The 26,486-nt window shown below is 34.1% G+C and overlaps 1 protein-coding gene across 4 annotated transcripts in view; it reads right to left on the bottom strand.

Moving 5' to 3' along the window:
* PALS1 (protein associated with LIN7 1, MAGUK p55 family member) overlaps positions 1-26,486 on the bottom strand; it is a 75,448-nt gene that overhangs the window by 16,526 nt on the left and 32,436 nt on the right. For all 4 annotated transcript variants that reach the window (XM_004738969.3, XM_004738970.3, XM_004738971.3 and 1 more), the window contains 6 exons: positions 21,129-21,337; positions 12,290-12,367; positions 11,492-11,638; positions 9,753-9,914; positions 8,218-8,295; positions 317-500 (listed from right to left, as the gene is read on the bottom strand). In XM_004738969.3, coding sequence (XP_004739026.1) covers positions 317-500; positions 8,218-8,295; positions 9,753-9,914; positions 11,492-11,638; positions 12,290-12,367; positions 21,129-21,337 — 858 coding nt within the window. The remainder of the gene's footprint in view (positions 1-316; positions 501-8,217; positions 8,296-9,752; positions 9,915-11,491; positions 11,639-12,289; positions 12,368-21,128; positions 21,338-26,486) is intronic.

Here is a 26,486-nt window from a genome sequence, read left to right as displayed (position 1 = left end):
TGGCTACTCAATACTCCAGGGTTTCTAGAGGAATGTCCCAGGTTACTGTGAAAAACCAAAGGGTGTAGCATCATCCTTTAAAGTTAACATAAGAAGCCCATTCCTCATTCTCTGAACTGAGGATAGATAAAATTTGTTTTTAGTTTTTAGGTTTTAAAATAGAGCTTTCTGTGAACTTATTAATATATATAAAGACCCAACTGCATGAAAAAGTAATTACATCGTTTTTTAAAAGACATGAAAAAGTGAGTTTTTCCCTGAGAAGGCTTGCATTTTAAATGTTCTTTTAAATATGTTCTATCATATTGTCTTTTACCTGGAACAAGCCCAGCTAGAGGCTGATTATCTTCATCCCCTTCCCTGTAGGCTTGCCACCAATTTGGATCTTCTTGACTGATGACATGAAGTATATCCCCTTTTTGAAAAGACAGACCTAATTCTCGACATGGAACATAAGGGTCATCCGAGGGGTCATAATCAAAATGAGCTTTCACATGGATCTAAAAGATGAAAAGGGTAAAATTCAAAACAACAGTAATGATGATATGATAACACAAAATATTCAGCATAAACATTAAAATGTTATAATTTTCCATTAGTGTAAAGCAATTATGAGTTGAAAGCGAGGAGGTTTAGTTAAATAACAGCAGTATTTTCTCAGGCTTCTCTGTTTTCTGCAATTAAGTTCATCTCTCTCTTGACTGTAAACATGTACAAGAGTAAAAAACACACAAACAGAACCATATGAGAGTAAGCAGAGCATCACACTGTTAGCTACTAACAAGCCTGAAGTGCTCAGGGGCCTCAAAGGCTTGAGAGAAGCAGGAGGGAATGTAACCGAAACCCTTTCACTCTCCTTCCCTGACCTTTGAAAACAATGACTCTGCAATAAGGTATGTAATTTCTAAACCACAACCACGTGGAAAGGTAGACTACACCTAACCACATCTGTCACCTTTATAGGAGAGTGTCAGTTTCCCCAGTGCTGTCTTCCCTTCTTGAATACACGGTCAGTGTAACTGTGCCTTTGACTTCTCTGTTCTTTCAAAGGGATGTGTTTAGGTTCATAAACAATCACACCCCAAACTGCAAAAATCATCTCAACCAAATTTATAATAAATTCCTTTTGTGTTCTATTTGTAGGCTTTGAGATTTAACAATGGTACTAGTTATAATTTTTGCTAACAATATATTTTTTCATATCCAAAAATGTGTGAGACTTACAGCATTAAAGGTAGGTAAGAATTCACATGTATCTTCTTGAAAGCTAAGTTACTGCCTGTCTTCCTTGCTCCAAAACACCTCCGTAAGATATAACAAAGTCATCTTAATTCTAAGAAGTTATGAAGGAATTAATATTCTTTTCAACTTCTCCATCTGTAATTTTCATCCCACCTGGTTAAGTGGCTTTTCCAAAATCTATAAATAGTCCATTTTCACCTAATGAAATCTAACACCTGTGCACAATGAGTGTTTCTGCCCCATATAAGTTAAACTGCAGCTCAATGAGCCAAGCAACTGATTGACATCCTAAGAATTTTATAATCCAGAGTCCTTTTCTATCCAATTGTTATTTGTCTTTCCTTAACTAAGCCTTTTAACCCTTGTCATAGTTGAGGCCACCTATCATAAAGATAATAATGGTCTGCCTCGAAAACTGTTTTATGATAAGACAGTCTATCCTTTAGAGCTCCTAAAACACAAAACTGACTGTTCTCAATCAATGATGATGGAGATGAAATCTGATACTTTCTAAGTGATAAAGATATATATTATCTCCCTCTACAGTAAGGCATAACCAAGAATTCTCATGGAAGCAGCAGCCTCTTTCAGAAATTATGCTTGTGTGTCATTAGATATTTTTATAATTTCAGAAAAATGTATTACTAACTACTGTAAAGAGGAAATGAAGAAATCGAAATCCTAATATATACAAATAACAACACTGAGGTAAAGCAATTAAATGATCCAGTTAAAAAGGTAGAATTTAGGGGCGCCTGGGTGGCTCAGTCATTAAGCATCTGCCTTCGGCTCAGGTCATGATCCCAGGGTCCCCTCATTGGGCTCCCTACTTAGTGAGAAGCCTGCTTCTCCCTCTCCTACTTCCCCTGCTAGTGTTCCCTCTCTCACTGTCTCTTCAAATAAATAAATAAAATCTTTTTAAAAATGTAGAATTTACACGCTAGTCTGTTTTGGGGGGTTGCTTTTCATGGATGTACTCCATAAGTTCAATAGCACACAAAGATCATTAAGTGTATGGCCAGTGAATTTTCACAAATGAAACATACCTGTTTAACCAGCACCCAAATCAAGAATCAGAATATCACCAACAACCCCAAAAGCCCTGCCTCATGCTCCTTTCAGTCACTAACCACCCTAATGTCCTCCAAGAGTAAACAGCATCCTGATTCCTGGAAGCACAGATTACTTTCCCTGGTATTTTACTTCATACAAATACAATCACACAGTATTCACTCGGGTTAATGATGAAGAGACCTCATTCATTCTGACAGTGTTCTGCTGAATTTCAACTACAGAGTACCCTAATGAGCCTTGTTCTTGATGTGAAAACAGAGTTTTGATTAAAATCTTGAAAACTTTGCCAGGTAAAACCAAAAGTGAACTTTAGAGAGTTCTATGAGGTTAGCAGAGAATCAAAACAGAGTTGAAGACTGGGTTATATATATACAATTTTGTAATCTTGGCATAAGATGTAGTATAATCTAGAAGTACCTAATATGTAGGATTATCAAAAAAACTTCTGCTTATCATCTCTGTCAATCAATGCTTCCAAAATCTGCTTAAATTTGTTGCTTTTTAGCCAAAAAGTCTTGGAAATCTAAATATGGAATTACAGGAATTATTTAAGGTAGTGAAGGTATCATTTTTGTTACCAGGCTTTTAGAGATCTGTGAAATCAGACTAACTTGGTCACCTGACTGATGATTTTATCGAGTAACTTTCTGAAAGCAATATCCAGCACATTTTCAAAGTGTTCTGCTGAGATCACCTGCCTAGAATGTTTATCAAAATACTAAATTCTTATGCCACATCTCAAACTTCAGCATTCTGCACTTTAACTAGCTTCCCTGGGTAATAGTTATATACATGCAATTTAAAATGTACCATAAGTGGTGCTTGGGTGCCTCAGTCAGTTGGGTATCTGCCTTTGGCTCGGGTCATGATCCCAAGGTCCTGGAACTGAGCTCCCTCATCAGCCTCCCTGCTCAGCGGGGAGTCGGCTTCTCCCTCTCCCTCTGTCTGCTGATCCCCCTGCTTGAGCTGTCAAATAAAATCTTAAAAAAAAAAAAAAAAAAAAGGCGTACCTTAAAACCTTAGGAACTGCTACCCTGAGGGAAACTAGACTGCTGTGGAGGCTGTATCTAGGTTTGTGACTTTTGCCAAAGGTCAACAAAATCAGCCAGAGATGAGTTTCTCTCTCCTCTTGCCTAGGTGTCGCCACCACTTGACTATTCAGACTTGGTTTGGAATGGGGCCTCTGTCTCTCTGTAGACTAAGAACAGTACAGAGGAAAAATGCTTTGCTTATATAACAAGTTTATCTAGTGCTGTTTAAAATGTACCCCCTAAAATTAAGAGCAAGATTTATTTCACATCAGATATGACCCATTTGGCTGAGTTAAAGTCTGAGCAATACCTTGAGCACAAGCACATGCTCTATGTGACTTCTATCCATATACTTTAACTGATCAATTCTAATTAGTGCTAGAAGTTATTTTCATCCATCTCTCTTCTCCAGCTCTGTTAGTGGCTAATTTAGTTTACCATACAAAAGAAAACAGAGCCCCCCTCCTCACTTTTTTAAGTGACGGAGAGAGGGGAGTAGAGAAGGGGAGAGAGAATCTTAAACAGGCTCCACACCCAGCCTGGAGCCGCATGAACCCTTAGGGTCTCCATCTCATGACCCTAAGATCATGGCCTGAGCAGAAATAAAGAAATGGAGCCACTCAGGAGCCCCCAATAGAGCCCTTTTTAAAATGGAGAGATGAGGACCCTTATAGAAAACTCCAGGGGCGAACAATACTGTAGTAACAGTACAATGTATCTGACCAAAACAGTGTTTGTTTTCTACATAAAACAAAATCTTCTAAATTTTAAATGATAGGATTATAGAATTGTTTAAAGACAATTATCTTCTAGCTTAACATTTTTGTCTTTGCCTTTTATTAGTACCCATAAGCTCGTAAGCTATTCACATCTTAAGTCCTAACGATGGGGATATGGTAAGAGATAATGACTCATCAATTTATTTACATCTTTCCTAAGGGAGTCAGTGCTCCAACATAATTTTCCTTTTCAGTTTTTACTTACTTATTTATTTATTTATTTATTATTTTATTACTATCTTATTATAGATTTATTTATTTTGAATTTTAAATTATTGGTGGGGAGAAAAGAATGAGTATATTTTCCTTTAGCTTGGCCTAAACTTTACCCCTCATTCACAGTGTAAAATTAAGGGTGGCATCAAGAAAAGCCTTTCCGGTGTCAAGTAACAGTTTTCAAAATCCATCTCCAACCTGAGATTGCACCTCCCAATCCCCACTCAAGAAGAATTATCTTTGGGTGTCTGGGTGGCTCAGCTGGTTAAGTATCTGCCTTCAGCTCAGGTCATGATTCCAGGGTCCTGCGATGGAGTCCTGCATTGGGCTCCTTGCTCAGCAGCAGGAAGTTTGCTTCTGCCACTTGCCCCCCTCCCCTGCTCATGTGCATGCATGCTCTTTCTCTTAAACAGATAAATAAAATCTTAAAAAAAAAAAAATTGTTTGCTTCCATTTTTTTCACATGTGAAGTGGAGTATCAATGGGACATCCAAAAGATACTTAGTAGAAGGCAGACAGAAATATGAACCTTAGGGTAATAGCAAACTTAATACAGCAAATGCCCTAACTTGAAAACGGATGTCCATCTAATACACACTGAAATTTTCTGTATTTTGTGTATTTCTAGTATGTATTCATAAAGCCTTACTGTATAATAAAATTCCAGATCCTCTTCCAAATAAAAAGAAAATAAGATGAAAATTAGATAATACATTTTATACCTTTAACAGAAAAGTGAATACATTTGACAGCAAAGGTTCTCAACTTGTCCTTCCAACCCAGTTCTCTTTACATAAACTATGAATGTGAACATCCTTAAACAGTTATTTTTAAATTTTGCAAATACATCAAGTACATATAAACAGACTGCTCCTCTGACCTGCTCTCCCCACAGTAAATACAACTACAGCCCAGACCTCTCCTTAGAATTCCAGACTGACGTATTCTTTTTTAAAGGTTTATTTATTTTAGAGTGAGAGAGAAAGAGAGTGCATAGGGACAGGCAGAGGGAAAGGGAAAAAGAGACTCTCAAGCAGACTCGCCACAGGCACAAAGCCCTACACGAAGCTGAGATCATGCCCTGAGCCGAAACCAAGAACTGGATGCCCAAATGACGGAGACACCCAGGCACTCCAATATAGTCAGTATGTCTACCAGAATGCCCCTCAAACCTGGAAAATGGACCTCTTTATTTTTTTCCCCAAATCTGTTTTTCCTTCAGACTTCCCTTTAGTAATAATTAGCACCATTATCTGCCTAGTTAGTTACTCAAGCTTCTTACTTCCTCTTTCCTTTACCCTCCACATTCATTACAAGGTCCTGCCATCTCTACTTCTAGAACACAGCTTGATCCATTTTTCCACCAATACTATCATCCTAGTTTAAGCCATCATCATACTTTATAATAAATTCAGTTTCCTAAATCTCCTTGCTGCCATTATTGGCTCTACGAATTCAATTTCTACACAGCCAGAAATGTTTTTTTTAAAATACAACTGGATCATGATACTATATTTAATAGCCAAATTCTTGTTCACAGGAGAGACATGGGAAAAGGCACAGAGACTGGGGCTGCCAGAATTCAGAAACAAACTATTTCCTAATTTTTCTTCTTACAAAGAACTTTAACAGGAGGAAGGTTGCAGATGCAACATTAACTTCAATATGTTCCATAAGGAATAAAGGGAAGATGTGGAATCATGGCCAAAAGATAAAGCATAACTGTGATGAAATATTGAGGGGAAAAAAATGAAACTGTGTCCTCTTTCAAAGTGTTAAGTTTTTGTAAAAGTTAACAATAACAGACGCAATACATCAGCCTTCCATGTAACTCAGCATTTCCAAGTCTATAGTTTAACAGCTTTACTGAGAAATAATTCATACATTATAAACGTCACTATTGTATACAATTAGTTTTTAATAAATTCGGAACTGTGCATCCATGAACAATTTTACATTTTTATCACACCAAAAGGAAACCCCATACTCATTAGGAATCACTCCCATGCTCTCTTAACTCCCCTTCCCTACACCTAAGGAACTACTAAACTCCTTTTGGTCTCTCTGGATTTACTTATTCTGGACATTTCATATAAATGAACCAATACATGGCCTTTTGTGACTGGCTTCTTTCACTTAGCCTAATTTTTTCAAGGTTCATGCATGTTGTAGATTATATCAGGACTTTATTTCTTTTGTTTGCCAAATAATATTCCTTTCTATGGATATACCACATTTTACTTCCAATTGTCAGCTAGCAGATATTTAGGCTGTTTCTATTTTCTGGTTAATAATATAATGCTGCTGTGCACATTCATGTATGTTTTTTTGTGAGGATGTAAGTTTTCAATTCTCTTGGATGTAGGTTTTCAAATCTCCACCTAGGAGTGGAACTGTTAGGTCCTATAGTAATTAAGTCTGTTACTACAGCTAGTTAAAAAAAGGTTTAACATAAAAGAGCACTACATATTCTAGAGTTAAAGTTGTGCATACTTTGTTTTTTGTTTTTTTAAAAAAGATTTTATTTATTTATTTCACAAACAGAGATCATAAGTAGGCAGAGAGGTAGGCAGAGAGAGGGGTCAGCAGGCTCTCTGCCGAGCAGAAAGCCTGATGCAGGGCTCGATCCCAGGACCCCGGGATCATGACCTGAGCCGAAGGGAGAGGCCTTAACCCACTGAGCCACCCAGGTACCCCAAAGTCGTGCATACTTTGTAAAAGCACTTTTCCTCCCTACTCTAAGTATGTTTAAGTGAAATAAACAACCTATAATGACAGAAAATTTCTGACAAGTTAGAAGTCATAAGAAATTCTGGAAGAAAAGTATATTCTACTTTTTTACTTTTCAGAGTTCAATAAATTTGAAATATTAATATTTCTTTAAATAGAAACTTCTGAATTTACCCTTTAGTTGAATCAAAGAAATAATTACAGTGACATTTCTAGGGGTGCCTGCGTGACTCAGTCAGTGAAGCATCTGCCTTCAGCTCAGGTCACGGCTAAGGTCCTGGGATCAAGCCCCATGTTGGGCTCCCTGCTCAGTGGGTAGTCTTTCCTCCACTCCCCCTCCCGCTGCTTGTGCTCTAATTTAAAAAAAAATCTAATAAATAAATAAATAAAAAATAAATAAAGAGGCATTTCTAATACTCAAAAGTAAACACTCATGTGTAAGTTTCTGTGTGGATTTAAGTTTTTGATTCCTTGGTATTTACCCAAATCAGATGAAAATATGTCCACACAAAAATACCTGCACAAGGATGTTTATGGCAGCTTTATTGGTAACTACCAAACTTGGAAGCAATAGAGATATTCTTCGGTAGGTAAGTGAATAAATTATTGTATAACCAGATAATGGAATATTATTTGGTGCTTAAAAAAAAAAAAAAAAGCTACCAAAAGCTAAGGAAAGACATGGAGGAAACATAAATGCTTACCACTCATGAAAAAAGCCAATCTGGAAAGGTTACATACTATATGATTCCAGCTATATGACATTATGGAAAAGGCAAAATTACAGAGATCAGTGGTTGCCATAGGTTATGGAGGGAAAGGAAGTGATAAATAGGCAGAGCACAGAGGATTTTTAGGGCAAACTATTCTGTATGATACAATGGTGGATACATATAAATTATACATTCATCAAAACCCAAAGGATGTACAATACCAAGAGTGAATCCTAATTAGAAATAATGAAAGCATCGATTCATTGATGTAGCAAATGATACAAGATGCTGATAATGGAGGCAGTTATGCATATGTGGTAACTTTCTGTTCAATTTTGCTGTGAACCTAAAACTACTCTAAAAAATAAAGTTTATTAATTAAACAGTAGACATCAGACAATAAATAATGAACATTAAAAAAAAATCACTTACTACTGTTTCCTTGGCAGGAGGCGGCTTGATCTGTTGACTAGGAATCAGAACAAATGTCAGAGTACCATGCATATCAGACTGTAATAGAAAGATGAGGTTATTTAAAAAATCTATCTTTATAAAAATGTTCTATGATGTTATGATGAATATTCCTTAAACTGAACTATTCTGGATACCCTAGAAGACTTCTTAAGAAGTTGGTAAAGATGAATGCCATTTCATCAGGGAGCATAAATTAGACTTTCCATGGATTCCATTATATAGTAGAGCTACCCAGGAATGTGGCATTCTGTAGTTCTGATCCACTGGAGAAAGCAACGTAAGCCCAGAACTCTTTGGTTTTTGTCTTCCATTTAGTGTAAACTTAGGAAGATTTCACAGTGAAGGTTTGGAAGATACCACAGTGCTGTAACAGTTCTGGGTTATCTACTCTGGCAAACATCAATTTTAATACAGTAGAATTTGAAATAATAATTGTGACCAGGATTAGAAAAGTGATGCAAATACACAAAAATATACTCTTACTTCCCAGATACCTGGTCTCTGTCACCCAGTTTTTTTGACTGAATAGTGTTACTGTAAACTATTATTTCCCACTACACCACTGACTGACTTGTTCAGATACCTCCAGCCTGAATAGTAATCACAACTTCTAGTCCTGACATTGCAGGGAGTAGTGCTCAAGAGAGACAACAGCCAATAAAACGAGGCCTAAAAACAACTACTGACACTGCATTACCAAAGCAATGAATGAGGATAGGTGAAAGTAAGGATGTTTTCTAGATTCTTCAACAAACATCAGCAGATAGGAGAGATTCTACTGTAACACTGATGCTAAGTAAATGAGACTATGAATATGGTGTGTGGATATATACAAAGTGATCATAAATTGCCCTCAAAGACTAACTTTAAATGGCTTTCTGATTATATTGGCACTGTCCAACAAAAACTTCTACGATGATGGAAATGTTCTGTATCTTAATATAGAGGGCCTCAGCTACGTACTGCTCCTGAATACCTGAAATGCAGCCAGTAAGAATGGGGAATAGAATGTTATTTAAATCTTAATAACTAGCACATGTAGCTAGTGGCTATTATATTGGACAGTGTACATTAATACCATGCTATTACCTAATATTGTTAAGGAAAGACCAATCAGTTGAAGAAAATACAAAAAAAAAATGAACTTAAAAAATGATGAGGGCATGGACTTTGTTTTGTCACTATTTTCGTAGTGGCTAGCATGTAACAGGTACTCAATAAATACATGTTGAATAATTAGTTATATTACTGATTTCAGAGGCAAATAAAATATACCTAGAAGTAAGAAAGCTCAAGATAAAAAAATATCAGCGCAACCACACCAAAATAAAACTCTACTAATAAATATTGTGGGAATAATTATATCATGTGAATTTTAGGCTAGAAATTGTCTAATGTTCTTAAATATTTTTTTAAATATTGCATTTTTAAGTAAATAACAAAAAAAACCCAGCTTTTAAGAACCTATCAGTCATTCTTCTGTATCAACTTACCAACAAGTCAAAAACCTCATTGACATCTTTCCCTCGAATTTCAATGCCATTAATTTCCAGAACCTCATCTCCTTCATGTAACAGACCACTCTTCTCTGCAGCACCTCCTTTTACTATCCGACTAATGATGACAGAATCCATTTCATTACGAACTGTAGCACCCTAAAAAAAGCCAGTATCTAATTTTAAAATGTACGTTTTAATTAAACATTTCTTCATTTAAATGTTTCTATTCAACAATATTAGCCTTCATTTATCTTGAGAAAAAAATGAACTTTACACAACTAAACATGATAATTAGCTTTGAAAGTTGACCATTTTCCTCACAAGAGTTTCTGCTTCTGACACGCTGTTTTCATTTGAATTCTAAAATCAAGCAGATTTTTGAAGTATACAACAACAGAAAAATGCACTTACTTAACAATAATGTGAAGACCTAAAATCAAATTTGTTCTATATATGCTGGATGCTATTCAAATAGTTATACTAAGATATAATTAGTGTATACGACATAACTATAAAAGTCCTTTTTAAAAATTCAGAATATGATTAAGGGATGAAAAATCTCATTTATTATTAAATATTAAATATTATAGCAGCACCATTTCAAATTAAAATGTATTATTCACAACTGAAATATAAGCACTTAAAAAACTGAAATATGAAACACAGAATAAAGCTTAAAAGTAGACAGAATATGTAAAATTTTTCTCCTAAACTTTTATTTTAAAATTTTGTTATAACTTTCCCAGTTTGTTTTTTTCTGGTGGGGGGAAAACCTAGTTACATAAACTGCCCATAAAATACAGTCCTTATTTTATGTACCAAACTATTCAAGACCTAATTTGAAACATGAAGATTCAAGATTATTTCTCTGAAAATTAAAGAAAATTAAGGCAACTGCAGCAGACTTAGAAAAGCAATTGAAGAAGTTTTACATATAAAACACTAAAAATGCTAGCTAGCTGAATATAAGAAAAAAATAAAAATAAAAACATTAAACAAAAACAAAAAATTTTTTTAAATTAAACAAATATTAACATTAAGGAATATATCTAAGTATATGTAAACTATATAAGTAATTGTATTTCAAAAGAATTAATGAAGTGCAAAGATGAGAATTTCTAATTACTTTTTTTTTTTTAAAGTTGGGAGAATAATGAAGCAGATAACTTGTCCCCTTTTTTTTTTTTACAAGCTATTATTACAAAATCTAGTCTAATGTGTTTTTTAAATAAAGAATCCTGTTAACAATGATAACAAGGTTGAAAACTGTGTGGGAAGAAATACATTCCTTTTTTCTCTCACAGTTCTTTGTATTACAAGCTATTATTTTCATCAAATTATAGGTAAGAAAAGATGAACAAATTTTTCTCAACTGACAATATAAGGACATAAAAGAACTCCAGGAAATCAACCTCAGAAAAGAAAACCTAGGGGCGCCTGGGTGGCTCAGTCGTTAAGCATCTATCTTTGGCTCAGGTCATGACTCCAGGGTCCTGGGATGGAGCCTGCACCCGGGGCTCCCTGCTCAGCGGGGAATCTGCTTCTCCCTCTCCCACTCACCCTGCTTGTGTTCCCTCTTTGGCATTATCTCTCTGTCAAATAAATAAATAAAATCTTTTTAAAAAAGGAAAGGAAAGAAAAACTACTAGAAGTGTACAGGGGTCTTCAGCTGTCTGCCATACATAAGATCCCAGTGTAGAAAGGATCTCAGATCAGAGATGTGGAGCACTTACCAGTGGAATATCTCGAGCCTTTTCTATACGAACTATTTTTACAGTTTCTCCTCCATACTGGCCAATGCTTTCATAAACTCTCTCATCTGTAAAGGGTTCTAGCTGCATTTCCTGCTCAGCCACCTTATCGTGGGCCAGTAAAAGTGCCTGTTTCAAAGAAATACACAGCATTTGAAGTAGCAGCATGATTTATTTCTGTAGAGAGAATTTAATCTAATTACGCAGACTAATATTCTAAGCTTTAGAAGATTATTTAATTACATTATATGCAATATATGTAATATATATTACACATATATTACACATATATACACATTATATATTATTATATATACAAAAAATAATTATTTGTATATTCAGATCTGCTTCCAAATTTTCTAATTGAAGTATAGATGCAACCCTGTAGTTCTTATAGCTATTAAAAAAAATGTGTTACATATAGCAAGGTAACTCTGGGATGGGTTATGAAAGCCTAAATACTTATTGAATTTCATAATAACAAAATCAATTTAAAGGCCCAACATGGAAAATACAACCAAAAAAGGGAAGAATTTTTGTACAGAAAACAAAGTTATTTCAAAACTAATGTGATTAATTTTAAATATAAAAGTATATAATCAAAAAATAATGTGTGTGTATATATACACATTTATTCCAACACAGTAATTATTTTGCAGTGTGAGTTATAAACCAAACAGGCTGCAGAGGTAATGTCTGAGGTCTCTTCAAGCCCCAGGAGACTTATCAGAGACTTTGACTACTGGAAAAATCACATGTATCATTCTGTTCATGTTCTACCTGAATATGTGGCGCACTCAGCAAAGCAGTTAATTCTTGTCCTTCCTTCTGGTGTACTGCCTTCAAAACAGTTTGTACCTAAGAAACATATGATTATTTTTCCTAGATTATAGGAAGTATCACCAACATCTACACAGGTATATTAAAAAAAGGTACAATTTAAACTTGTAAGAAACTACTTGTAAGAAAGAAAGGCACTACAAAGAACTGTGAGAGAAAAAAGGAATGTATTTCTTCTCACACAGTTTTCAACCTTGTTATCATTGTTAACAGGATTCTTTATTTAAAAAACACATTAGACTAGATTTTGGTATTTACAACTATGAATGACTTGCTTCTTGAAAGGTTTTCTAGCATACTACAAAATAGACTAATAATGATTACATAAGAGAAGAAAAACTATTCTAACAGTTAATGGTTATAGTTTCAAAATCATATATTTAGGGGCGCCTAGGTGGCTCAGTGGGTTAAGCTCCTGCCTTCAGCTTGGGTCATGATCTCAGGGATCTGGGATCGAGCCCTGTATTGGGCTCTCTGCTCAGCAAGGAGCCTGCTTCCCTCTCTCTCTGCCTGCCTCTCTGCCTACTTGTGATCTGACAAATACGTAAATAAAATCTTTAAAAAAATAAAATAAAATCATATGTTTATACAATTATATTTTAAATCAGAGATGACACTTTAAAGCCTCACAGACTAACGAGATAACTTACATGAGAGTAATGGAACTACCATGTCACAGGTGCTGGTAATTACATTAAAAAATCTGAGGTTGAGCAATTCTTGTATTCCTAGGATGAATGCCACTTGATTATGATGAATTTCTTTTAGCCTTTATTCCCTTATCTGTAGAATGGCACCTACCATTCAAGGTTCTTAAAAGATTCAGATAATCCATATAAACTGCTTAGCATGGTACCTAGGCACACAATAAATTACTACCTTAATATATTTCTAGATGTGAGTTATTCATAGTTCCATTTATTCTAAGATTTCTATGTTAAGGTGCCTAAACTGGATCGGCCTCTACTTGTTGAGTGCAGTTATGTACACTGGTTTACAAAACTACTGGTCTGGTTTTAGGATCTAGATTGTACTATCCTAGTACATTGGGTCGGAAATAGTCTGTATTAAAATGGTTTAACACAAGAATTATATGTTCTTTAATGTTTTGATAGAGCTTGTACATAAAATCATCTAGGCATGGTAGAGTTTTTAAGGGTGGATTTCCTAATGTTACTGGAATTTTTTCCTTTATAGTAACTTGTCAAAAGTTTCTCTACTTTCTTATACTTTTCAAAAACCCAGCTTCTAAGTTTAAATCTGTTGTTTAAATAATTATTTATATAATATTATTTAAATAATTATTTAAATAATCCAATTCCTTTCCTCTGCTGTAATTTATTCCCTTTTTAAATTTCTAATTTAGGCTGGATATTCTGTTCACTTAAAATTTTATTTACTTAGTAATTTAGAAGAGTGCTAGTGGGGGAGGGGCCCGGGGGAAGGAGAAAAAGAAATCTCAAACAGATGCCCCACTGAGCTTGCAGCCCAATGCAAGGCTCCATCCCATCCAGGTCAGATCATGACCTGAGCCAAAATCAAGAGTTGGATGCTTAACTGAGCCACCTAGGCACCCCCAGTTCATTTATTTTCAATCTTCTTTCTTTTACCACAAATATTTAAAGGTACAAATTTTGCTTTGTGGACTATTCTTCCCCAAATATGATTCTATATATGTTCTCTGTTATCAATACCACTCAATAACCCACCAAAAAGAGTGCTATGCAATAATTCAGCTAACAAAAACAAAATTATCACCATTTGTTAAAACATATAAATTCATACATAGTGTTTTTTATGTAAATAACTCACGATTAAAACAGTAATTCTCTAATACTTCTTCTGGCTATTTTAAATCATTTTACTAGTAATTCCCCTATCAAACCTAAGAGATGATTATTTGGGGATTACCTCATTTGACCACAAGTGGATCAAAGCAATGACAGTTCCCAAACCAGCCTGTTTCTTGTTTTGGTTCCTAGACAAACATGTTTCTAATTGTAGAGTTCTGTATGTATAAACAGCATAGCTAGCATAGCAATTATTACCTTCTTCAAGAATTCTATTAAAGCCTTACTAATGGACTAGTGCAGTAACCCAAAACTGTGGGCAATTAAATGTTGCTTTTTCAGATAAGGTGTCTTTTGCTCCACGCTCTGTGAGCCAGAACCTCTTCCTCTCCCTGCTGCAACCCCTGCTGTGCACACGTTCTCTTTGTCAAATTCATAAATAAAATCTTAAATAAAATAAAATAAACTTTATAGTCCCTGATCCTGAACTTTTGATAGCTGGAAAAATTAATTCTGAAAAGAAAATTCTGGATTAAAAACGTACTAAGGGTACCCAGTGTGTACCAAATCAACTCGATAATAATTTTGTATATAGACTCTTTTCCTTTTACTTTTAAATCCTTTCCCAAACATCTCTGAGATCTTCCCTTCTATAGAAACGTAGAGCTCCTTGTAAGTGTTTATTTCCTTTCCCTATTAGTCCAGATGCTACCTATTTTAGTGTCCTCACATATCATCAACTACTTCTACAAAGGACTAAGGAATTAAAAGGCTATTCTTATATTGTACTGCTTCCTTTCCATTGGCCTATAAAAATGCTCTAATCTCTTATCTTTAAAAAGAAAATACCCAAAACAAACAAACAAAAAACACCTCTTGGGACACCCTGGGGGTTCAATTGGTGAAGTGTCTGCCTTCCGCTCAGGTCTTGATCCTGGGATCCTGGGATTGAGCCCCACATTGGGCTCCCTGCTCAGTGGGGGCCTGCTTCTCCCACTCCTCCCCGCTTGTGCTCTTTGTCACACACACACTCTCTCTCTCAAATAAATTAAATCTTTAGGGAAAAAAAAAAAAAAAGAAAGAAAGGAAATACTGTCCTGAGCCAATACCCTTTTCCAATTACACTATTTTTCTCTATTTTCTTTCAGACTCAAAATCTTTTTTTCTTTAAGAAAACATTTTACTTAAATTCAATTCATTAACATAGAGTGTATTATTAGTTTCTGGGGTAGAGTTCAGTGATTCATCAGTTGTATATAACACCCAGCGCTCATTACATCACATACCCTCCTTAATGCCCATCACCCAGGTACCCTATTGATACCCCCCACCCCTGTTTTTCATTTTTAAACTAATTTTTTAAATTATAGAAATGGTACATGTTAAATGTGAAAAACTGGAAAATAGTTAATCAAAAAGAAGGAAATAAAAGTCATTATAATAACCCTCAAACCCAGAGAGACTCATTTGGTATATATCCTCCTATACTATCCTTATCTTTGTTTTTACCAAAATTCTCAAGATATTATCTGACAAAAGGACCTGTAACTAGAATGCAGTAAGAACTCTTACAACTCCATTAAGACCAAGAATCTAACTTTTTAAAAGGGGAAAAAATCTGACAAAATGTTACAAAAGAAGATAGGGCAAGAGCCTATGAAAAATGCTCAACATATGTGAGTACAAACTAAAATGATATACCATTACCCATCCACTAGAATGATAAATAGGAAATAACTCAAACATCCATTAATAGGTGAGTGGTTAAACCATGGGATACTTATATAATGGAATACTACTTACTCAGCAAGAAGTTACAAAATCTGATATATGTGACACATGGATGAATTTGAAAAAGTCAGACATAAAAGACTACGTATTATCTTACTGCATTTATATGAAATGCCCAGAAGAGGCAAATTTGTAAAAACAGAAAACAAATCAGTGAAGGCCGAGGGCCTGGGGAGTGGGAGGGAGGTGGTTATTATTTGTAAAGGGCCACAAGGGAGCTTAGTGGAATCACGAATGTTTCTATAATCTGGTGACAGATTGATAACACAGGTGTATATGTCAAAACATACTGAACTATTCAATCAATGCGCCCATTTTAAGCATATGTAAATTGTATCAATAAAGTTGGTTACCAAAAAAAATATGCCCGTAACCCCAAAACTATGGGAAAATCTGTTTATTCATTACACTTACTTTTAGTGAAAGGTGATCATGCTATTTAAACAATTCTGTAAGTCCTTTGATTTGATATTAATTTAAAAAATATTTTATTTTCCCTTGTCATTAAATATCCTGTTCAATTCTAGAATAGAAATATTAACATTTGAGTCTTGCTGGCTGTCATTTACAGGATCAAGCCCAAGTTCCTTAGCATCATCTGACTTTTGCTTCTTTTCCAGTCCTATCACCTGGCATTCCTCATGCCTTAACCTTTTTGGACCAGCCAGCCCTAAACTGTTTGTCGTTCTCTGTATGCATCATGCTGTCTTCCTACGATGATTATGAATGCTCCCTATGATGTAGCTCTCCCAGCTGCCCGAACTGTCCTATCCTATTTGCTTAGATAACATGTATACTCAATAAGTTTGAACACATTTAAAATTATTGATGGGATTAGACTGAGCTCATTGAAGATGGAACTTACTATTTTCAGCTTTGTTATTTGGCTATTTGCAGAATGCCTGGCAAACAGCACTCAATGTTTGATGACCTCAATCAGAGAGGGCAGGAAGTCATCCTTGATGCCCCCTTTACGTTTATCCTCCATATAGGAACAATATGTCCAATACTATTAGTCTCCTATATTTCTTCACTTCTTATTCAATTGCTATTCAAAATCTTACATCTGGACAATTACAACAGCCTCCATACTTTATGCCTCCGTTCTTGACCTCACACAACTTATAAATTTCTTGCTTTAAACTTTTCTTTATAGTGACTTTTTCTTATTTGGGAAACACATCAAAATAGAAAATTACCTATCTATCCACCACCTGAAGATAGCTTTCTGAATAATTTATTTCTTCAACATTTCTGACATGCATGTTTGAATAGGATATGTTTGCATGCGTACAAATTATATCCATATTTTAACAGGCTTTGTATTAAATATCAAATGAACCAAGGTTTTACTACCTTAAATTAATTCAGCCTATTCAAATTAGAAACAACTTCATAGGTTTGCTGTTCTTCCAAAACTTTGTATTTCATTACTTCTTCCTGTTTCACTGCACTAGCTAGTACCTCTAGAGAGTGTTGAATAGTAGAGGTGAGGGTCGTAGACTGTATTATTCCAGGCAGTAAGTTGGAATATATATACCCAAGCAGTAAGTTAGGTATTTCACCATTACACAGGATGCTCCCTTTTGATAACTGATATTATTTTTTTTATTAAGTCAACACAATATGCCTGGCTTTCTAAGAATTTTCATCATCGAGGGAAAGGTACTAAATTTTTTTCAGGTATCTTTTCTGCATCATCAAGTTGATCATATAGTTTTCTCCTTTCATCTACTCATATAAATTAATTATTTAAAAATATTTAGCAACATAGATCCATCATAAGTTAAATTTAAACTTATTAATATGGCTTATCCAGCCTTCAGGATATGGACTCTAACTTTTAAGATTATATTCTACCCTTTACTCATTGTTGAAGAAATACGCCAGACTTCCTCAGTCACTATGATTTTCGAATCCAATGGAACGGGTTTTCCTCTTTCCTAGACTTCCTATATATCAATCATCCTTCAAGACTCAGCAAATTAAATTTCCTTCTACATTTCTTCCTTTCTCCCATCCTCTCCCCTTAAATCAGGTACACCTATCTCATGCTCTTGGTACCTTACAAACACTGCCATCATAGTACTTCTCATCAGACTGTAATATTTTATTCATTGTTCTTCCTCAGTAAGACTCAACTTTCACTGGTCAATGGACACCTGTGTTGGTCGATGGACACCTGTGTTGACTCCAGTTATTATGTAAATGCTATAACCAGTATTTGTACTTAGTCTTTGTATTGATATGTTTTCATTTCTCTCAGGTACATACCCAAAATGGAACTGCTGGGTCATAACACATAGGTATGTTAAGTTTTAGTTTGCCAAACACTTTCCACAGTGGCAGTACCAATTTATACTCTACCAGTAATGTGTAAGAGTTTCAACTATTCTGTAAGTTCACCAATATTTGATATTGTCAGTCCCTTTTTAAAATTTTAGTCATTTCGGTGTCTATGCAGTGGTATTTCATTTTGTTTTAATTTGCATTTCTGTTAGCTAATGATCTGAACACCTTTTCATCCTTATTGGCTATCTGGATTTTCTCTTTTTGTGAGTGTCTCTTTAAGTCCCTTGCCTATTAAAAAAAACTGAATAGTCTTTTTCTTATTAATTCATAAAAGTTCTTTAAGATTCAAGTTTTTGTTACATATATATGTATTTATATATGTATGCACATGTATATATATCTCAATATCTCAAAAATCAACTAATAAAATAAAATACTATTTTGTAGTCTGCTGGCTTACATTTTTACTGAATAAGCACAAGTTCATTAAATGAAACCCACGTTTTCAACCTTTTCTTGATAAAAGCACTTCAGTGACAAAAAAACCCCTTGATTTGTGATTATTTATATTCTAGATTGTCAAAGATTAAATCTGGATCTCAATATAAGAAGTTTTCATAGGCATTATTATCTATTACATAATACCTACTGTTTAACCCCAAAACTATAAAAATACTACTTAAAAAAGCTATAAAAACAAAGAATACTTCCTAATGTTTTAGGATATTCTTTTGCTAAATTTCTAGGTTTGTATTTTTTTGGTCCTGTTTTACTTCAATTTTCATTTAAAAATGATACAACTGACGCATGAGATAATTTCTTCAGTGCATATTAAAATGGCTGGAATTATAAAAGCTAAAGTGTAAACAGTAGGCGCTGGGCAGATGAGCAGCCTAGTTTTAAGCCACTCACGAAATATCACCTGACCTCACTTATCAATATTCAGAAATATAAAACGAATTAAATTAGGTGATTGCTAACATTTTTCCAGCTGTAAAATAAAGGCAACGAATCCATTCAAATTTTTAGGATTGTCATCAGATTTAACACTCTGCTAAGATGAAATGAGTTAAAAAAAAAAAAGGTAAAAAAAAAAGATGAAATGAGTATATACTTTTCTTAAGTGTTATGCACTCTTAAGTTAGAGCTGTCACACAGTTGTGCAGACACAGCAACAGGGGAAGTTATTCACATAGCAGCACAATCACATACACTGTGCCCTGTATAGGTCCGTCAGTTTGTACTCATTTGAGAGCAGTCTCAGCCCAAGGTGACTATCAGCCATATATCTAACCACCATCCAAGCAACACAATTCTTGAGTATTACTGAACATATTTTTAAGGATATGATAGCAAACGTTCAGAAAGTCTCCTCTTTATTCTACTTTTAAAATTGTGAATCTTGTAAATATGTTGACTATCTTAAAACTAATTTTCAAATTAATTTTTTAAAGTTCTTTTGAAGAAACCTTTTCTTTCTTTCCCAAAGCATTTAACTCTTTAAGCCATTTGTAGTTCTTTGCACTCAACTCCTAAAACTTTTTAATCTATGTCGCCTCTCTTATCCTTTTTCTTTTCACCCTTTCTGTTGTCTGTGCTACTTTCTTTAATTGGAGCAATTTTTGCCTCTCTTATCTCATTCTCTTTCCCACCCATTGCTCTATTCAACAAAACAAAGGCCCAGTTAGACAAAGACAGGGAAGAAATGATCATAATTAATATGCATCCCTCCCTATCCTACACAATAAAAGTTACCTATATTTGTGAATAAATAAATAAAAGTAATGATTATTTTTATTTCTATAAGGAAAGCCATTTTTGGAAAAAAACATTTCAACTATGATAAGTAAAACGACAGGAATAATTTTTTGAAAAATTTTGCATATTTAATTTCAATAATGAAAGATGAGCACAAAGAATGGGTTTCAACTAGCTCTTTTAAATTCTAGTGGATAGAAAATTTCCTCTCTAGAATATGTCCTTAGGTCACACTCTCCTACCCTGGGTAACGTCAGACTTCTCTCAGCCACTCTTGCACGTAGGATTTTTGTCCATTGTATGTACCTAAATAAAGAAAATGCATTCTGTGCTCATCTGAAAAAATGCCTCCTAAGATATTTTAAAGGCCTGTAGGTCTCAAAGTCCTACCCTTCCCCAGAGCCCATTTTCTGTCTTGTGTCTGGGTTCAATGAAATAGATTTATTTGGTAGGCTTCCAGAATTTTTAGTTTTTATAATATCAAAGTAACTTAAAATCCTATATGGATAGCATTCCATCCCCCCAAAAAACAGGAGATGGCTTATTTATATCTTTTTAAAATCTTCAATTTAAAAGACATTTGCAGAATACATTAGACCGAAATACCAACATCAACGAACAGCAGAAACTAGAACTTCAAAGTCAGAATGTTAATGAAAGAAACTCACCATACATTAAAATTTAATTTTTTGGAATTCTATAGAGTTTGTATACAGGAAAAACTTCAAAATATTTACAAGCAACAAATTTTAGAAGTTATACATTTAGGACACCTGTTTATCATATAGAACTTAATCTCATCAGTACTCATCTCAGTTTATAATGTATAATGCTTAAAATAAAACTATACACTTAGAAAAGGACTAAAAAACTTCCCTTTAGTAAGTTAGACAAATATTTACCTTACTATGCAAACATGTGATTTTATATATAGAACAAACACTTCTCATGGAACAAGGCTCTGACTTTGAGTATATATTTTTTCAGGATAAAATTCATATAGCAATTTCCTAACAAGTTATTAAAATGAGCTCAGTAGTAATTAATTCAAACAAGACTTACATTCACATCAGTATTTTCCAATAATACTCCCTTACTATCACTAACAATTAGCTTGTATACTTCCAGCAGATGTTCAGAATACATACCTCTTGTGCAAGATCTTGTGCATTGGAGATAAGAGGAAAAGGAGGACTGGCCTTGTTCATGTGTACTGTAACAGCGTTGTGTATCTTAAATGCATTCTGGAAATCTTTATTTTGTACAAGTTGTAAAAGCAGTGAGATATCCTCCTGGCTCTGAGAATCTACCAAAGTATGTTGGATATGTTTAAGTGAAGAAAACAAGTCTTCCACTTCTAGTAGGAGAAGGAAAAGGTATCCAAAAATTAATTGTTTCTGTCTTAATTCAACACGTGTTTTAAGATAAACTTTCTTGAAGCATCAAGTTTTCAAAATAAAAAAACCGTTGCATATATTTTTGAGAATTAAATCACTATCGTTTTATGTATTCTTAAGTAAAATTCAAAAAATTATACAAAATAGAGTAACATTTTCCCCAAGCATCTGAAGTATAAAATACATACTCACTATAAAAATGAGGAATACAGAAATAAATTTAAAACCACCAACAGTCCAATCACCTAGAAACAACTTTTTAAAAAAATATCTTTGAGTATTTGCTTTTCTCATTTAACAGTTTTATTTTAATAATTTTCCCACGTTGCCAAGTACTCTTTTTAAAACATTATATATAATGTTTTATACTCTGTTGCATGGCTAAACCATATTTTAAATTACCATTACATTAAAGTTGAGCATTCAGGTTACTTCCTTCTAATTTTTTGCTACTATAAATAATAAGCATTTCAATACATAATGATCATAGTTGAATAAAAATTTGAGAGTCTGAAGTTTTCTTAAAATAGCTCCTAGAAATAGAATTTTTAAGTAAGATTCTGACATTTTAAAAACCAAACAGCTTTCCAGAGAAGTTCTACTAATTTACATCCCATTAGCAATATTTTCAACAATATTCAACATTACAGATCTATAAAACAAATTTATTTAATGGAGAGGGTGAGGTTTAGTCATATTTACCAGGCACTTCTTTGTGGTCCATAAAACTCTGGTGAAACTTGTTGAGTCTCCTAAAATTATATTGAAAGCTGTGGGCATGTGTATGTGTGGTACATGCCTGTTAGTTTGCTTTTGCAGCACATGCATTTTTCCAGGACAGTGTTATCCCAAAATGCTTAAGAGCCACAAGTTGTTTCTTCTCTGCCCAACAGGTAGATGTGTGCATGTGTGTATACATTTTGTTACATTTGTCAGAAATAGTCTGTCAGTTTTTTCATGTATCTGTTAACTATACTTATGGTAGCTTTTATTATAGAAGTTTTCAACTCTTATATGTTAAGAATGATCCACCTTTCCTGTGTGATTTCTTTCACTGTTTTGGTGCTTATAAACTCCTGCTAGGTCATTAAATATTTGCCTACATTTTTTTTTGGCTTCTTACAGCTTCTACTTCATAATTAACTTTAATCCATCTAGAATTTACTTTGGTACAGATTTAAGGGGAAACTTTAACTTCATTTATTTTCTTCCAAGTGATTATCAATTATTCTAACACCACTTATTGAATAATTCTTAACTGTTCCACCGATTCATGATACCACCAAATTCTTATATATAACAGGGTCTGTTTCTAGTCCATTGGTCTATCAAAACCACAATATCTTATTATAGTAGCATTACAGTCTTTCCTCATATTGGTATGACAAGTACTTGGCTCGTTACTCTTTCAAAAATGTCTTGACTATTCAAAATGAGTAACAGAATAATTTTCTCAAGGTACACCCACACTCTCCCATTCCTCCAAAAAGAAAAGTCTATTGAGATTCTGACTGAAATTAAACCTGTATGAGTCTTGGAAAAACTTAAAGTGGGCACTACTGTCTTATACACAGTCATATGGAAAAAACCCTCTCACCTTAAATCTTGTTAGTTTTCTTCATACAGTTTGCAGAAAAGCTACTGATTCTTATACATGTATCTTAAATACTACTACTTTAAATTCTTTCACAGACTTGAATAGTTCTTCAGTTGATTCTTGAGGTTCCTCACCCTTTTCCTCCCAAATCAAAACAGATTTAGCCTCTATAAAATACATAGATATGATTTAGCCTCTATAAAATACATAGATATGCTCTTCAGTAATTTAAAAAGCAGCAAATAACTAGGGGGAAAAACTGGAAAGTCGAAACTGTCAATCATGTGACCCAGAGCTAAATAAAACTTGAAAAGTAGCTAGAATTTAACCACAAGCTAAGATAATATCTAGAACACTAGACAGAAAGAATACAGATAGGGAAAACTAGAAGATGTTTGTCAGAGTACAAACTATTGCTTTTAAGGGAGGTTCTGAGGATCTATATGATGACTATATAGTCAATAATACTGCATTGTGTGCCTGAATTTTGCTCAGAGTAGATCTTAAGCATTCCCATACTACACACAAACACAGTAACTGAAGTTATGGTTGTGTTAATTAACTTAGTTGTGCTAGATATCTCACAATGTATACATCAAATCATATTGTACACTTTAAATACATTTAAATTTTATTTGTCAAATATGATGTAGTAAACCTGGGAGGAAAAAAAGAATATGGAACATCAGATTCCATCAAATTCAAAGAGGTTAGCACAGAATTACCTAAGTGTATAAAGAATTCCTAAGAGTATAAAGAATTCAATGGGCTTAGAGTATCTTTAGAGCAAAACAGGAAAACATTTAAAAATCTTAAAAGGAAAAAGAACCACAAGACCAACAAAGTAGTTAAGGCAGTAATTGTCTACAATCTTAGGACTTAGACTTCACTGGGTAGATAACGAGATTCCTGTTTAAAATTTCAGTAATCGTTTAAAAGAGCTCAGACTGGTTGTCAGGGCAATGAGAAAAACCAAGGGCTTCAGATCTCACTACTGACTGTAACCAATAAGCAACTTTAGTCAGCCCCAAATATAACTACCTCTCTATTGTCTTCTTCAACCCCAAGAACATTGAAACTTTTAAAGGAAAGGAACTTCTGTGTTAATCTCTCCTGGTACCAAAGTCACCCATAAGGACACTGCGATACTGACATTGTTAAAAAAAAAAAAAAAAAAGCTGTTGTTTTATCTTCCAGCTATAATTACTGGTGTTAATTTGTTATACCATACAGCCTTTCAAACTTTTTTTTTTAAAAATGCTGATTTAACTACATAGGTTACATAGTAAATGTTTTGCAATCTGTTATTTTCCATTTCTTTAGAACAAATACCCAAAATTACGGATCAGATAATAAAAACATTTAAAACTTTGGTACATATTCACAGATTGCCCTCCAGACTGCTACTAACTCATACTCCTACCAGTAATTAACTTGAGCGCCTGCTCCTACAAACAGGCCAAATTAAGGATTATTAATTTTTCCATTGTTTGTGATCTGGTTAGGAAAGAAAATGTTTCTCTGAATAATAGTGAGATTAAATATATTTCCACAAGGTTAGCAGTCATTCGTATTTCTTTTTTCATCTACTTTCTAATTATCTTTTGCCTGTTTTTCTTAGTTTTCTTTTTTTTCTTAATGACTGGAATTATACTGATTATATAAATATCCCTGAAGTGTTATGCAGAACATACTGAATGTAACTACCTTTTCTTACTTTATCAGAGCAATGATTTTTTATTTTTTAAGTATTTTATTTATTTATTTGACAGAGAAAGAGATCACAAGCAGGCAGAGAGGCAGGCAGAAAGAGAGGGAAGCAGGCTCCCTGCTGAGCAGAGAGCCCAATGTGACGCTTGATCCCAGGACCCTGGGATCATGACCTGAGCCAAACGAAGGCGGAGGCTTAACCCACTGAGCCACCCAGATACCCCTGGAGCAATGATTTTTTAATCGAGGATATTTATGAGAATAAGAGAATTTGCAAAGATAAGTCTTGAGTTCTATCTCAAATACAATCAGAATCTCCTGTGTCTTCCTGAATGATATGTCATTAAATATAAATATTATGTATTGATTTTAAGTTTATTATAATGTACCCTTCTGGTTAAGAACCACTAACTTAAAGGCTTTATTACATCAGTTACTATAATATTTTAAGACATGGTATACTTAAGACGAAGTATTTTCTTCTATACTAAATGACTGCTATATTGAGTTTTTGTGTCTGTTTTTTATAGTTATTCTATTTCCTTGTTGACAAATAGTTTTTGTTGCCCTTTTTTGCTCTGTGGTAAGCACAGCATATAATTCTCATATTTAGAATATTTTAAGTATAAAATAAGATAGTGTAGTCATATGTCATAGAGAAAAACTAGGAAAAGTAAGAAAGAGTAACTCAAACTAGGAACGACTTAATGAGAGATGCAACTTGAAATCAATGACCTTATTTCAGATCAATTCATAGTTCAGACACTGCTCAGATAGGAAATAGGAAATTTTGTTGTTAGCCCAAAAACGGAGAGTGTAAGGGAATGCAGGTTCCAGAGAAAGATGAAATCTGGCTATTTGTGCATAATGAATTCTAAAGCCACAAAGACCATGGAACAATTTAAAATTCAGGAGGAAAAAAACCCAAACAACTCCAGGCCAAACTGGAAATGTTTTTCACTCAGTAGGTCAGGGAATAAGATCAGATCTACAGGAACAGAAAAGCTGTAATGCATAATAATACAAAAGAGTCCCAAACAGGCTAATGACCGAGTACCTACCTACATAAGTGATGCATTGTGGGAAACCTAAGGACCTTGCCAATGCCAGAAATATAAAAACATTTAACGGGGCTCAACGTTCGAGATCATTAGGTTAACATCAAGACCAATTTAAACATTTAAACATTCTTTCCAACTTTTACATTCTTTTTCACCTCTTTAAGTCCTAGTCACATTTTTGTTGTTTAATTAGTAAAATCTTCCAATGAAATTATCTTTCTTAGGAATTGTCTTTAGACTTATTACATTAATCAATATTATCAGACTGAATTGAGATCACTTGTACTTAAGCTCAGCTTTTAAACACTAACAACCATTTTTGAAAAACTACAAATATATATTTGGCCCAAATTACATTTTAGTCACTGCCATTACTAAGTAATAAGATATAGAATATCATATTATATGCATATGTGGGATTTTATTTAATCCTCATAACACCCCTGACAAACATTTCCCAATTTAAAAAACAATCTCAAACTCTCCAAACTAGAGACATACGTAATTCAGATCAAATCTCTGAAGAAAATTAAGCCATAAACAAAAAATGGCACCCGGAAGAATCCACTTCTTCAAACTTTTAAGGCAATGATTTTCTGCCACACCAAGGGAATAAAGAAGATAAACTCCTTCCCCCGCCCCACCCCGATTCTAGGACTTGCTTATGTTATTTATCTGTTTTGGAAAAGCTGTCCCGAGATGTCTTTTGCCCAGTATAGCAGCATGTAATGTACCCAGGTC

The sequence above is a fragment of the Mustela putorius genome, unplaced genomic scaffold, assembly GCF_011764305.1.
Source record: "Mustela putorius furo isolate JIRA1106 unplaced genomic scaffold, ASM1176430v1.1 tig00000129_pilon_pilon_pilon, whole genome shotgun sequence".
Classification (NCBI taxonomy): domain Eukaryota; kingdom Metazoa; phylum Chordata; class Mammalia; order Carnivora; family Mustelidae; genus Mustela; species Mustela putorius.
The sequence above is the reverse complement of the archived record's forward strand: the minus strand, read 5'-3'. Positions and strand labels throughout refer to the sequence as shown.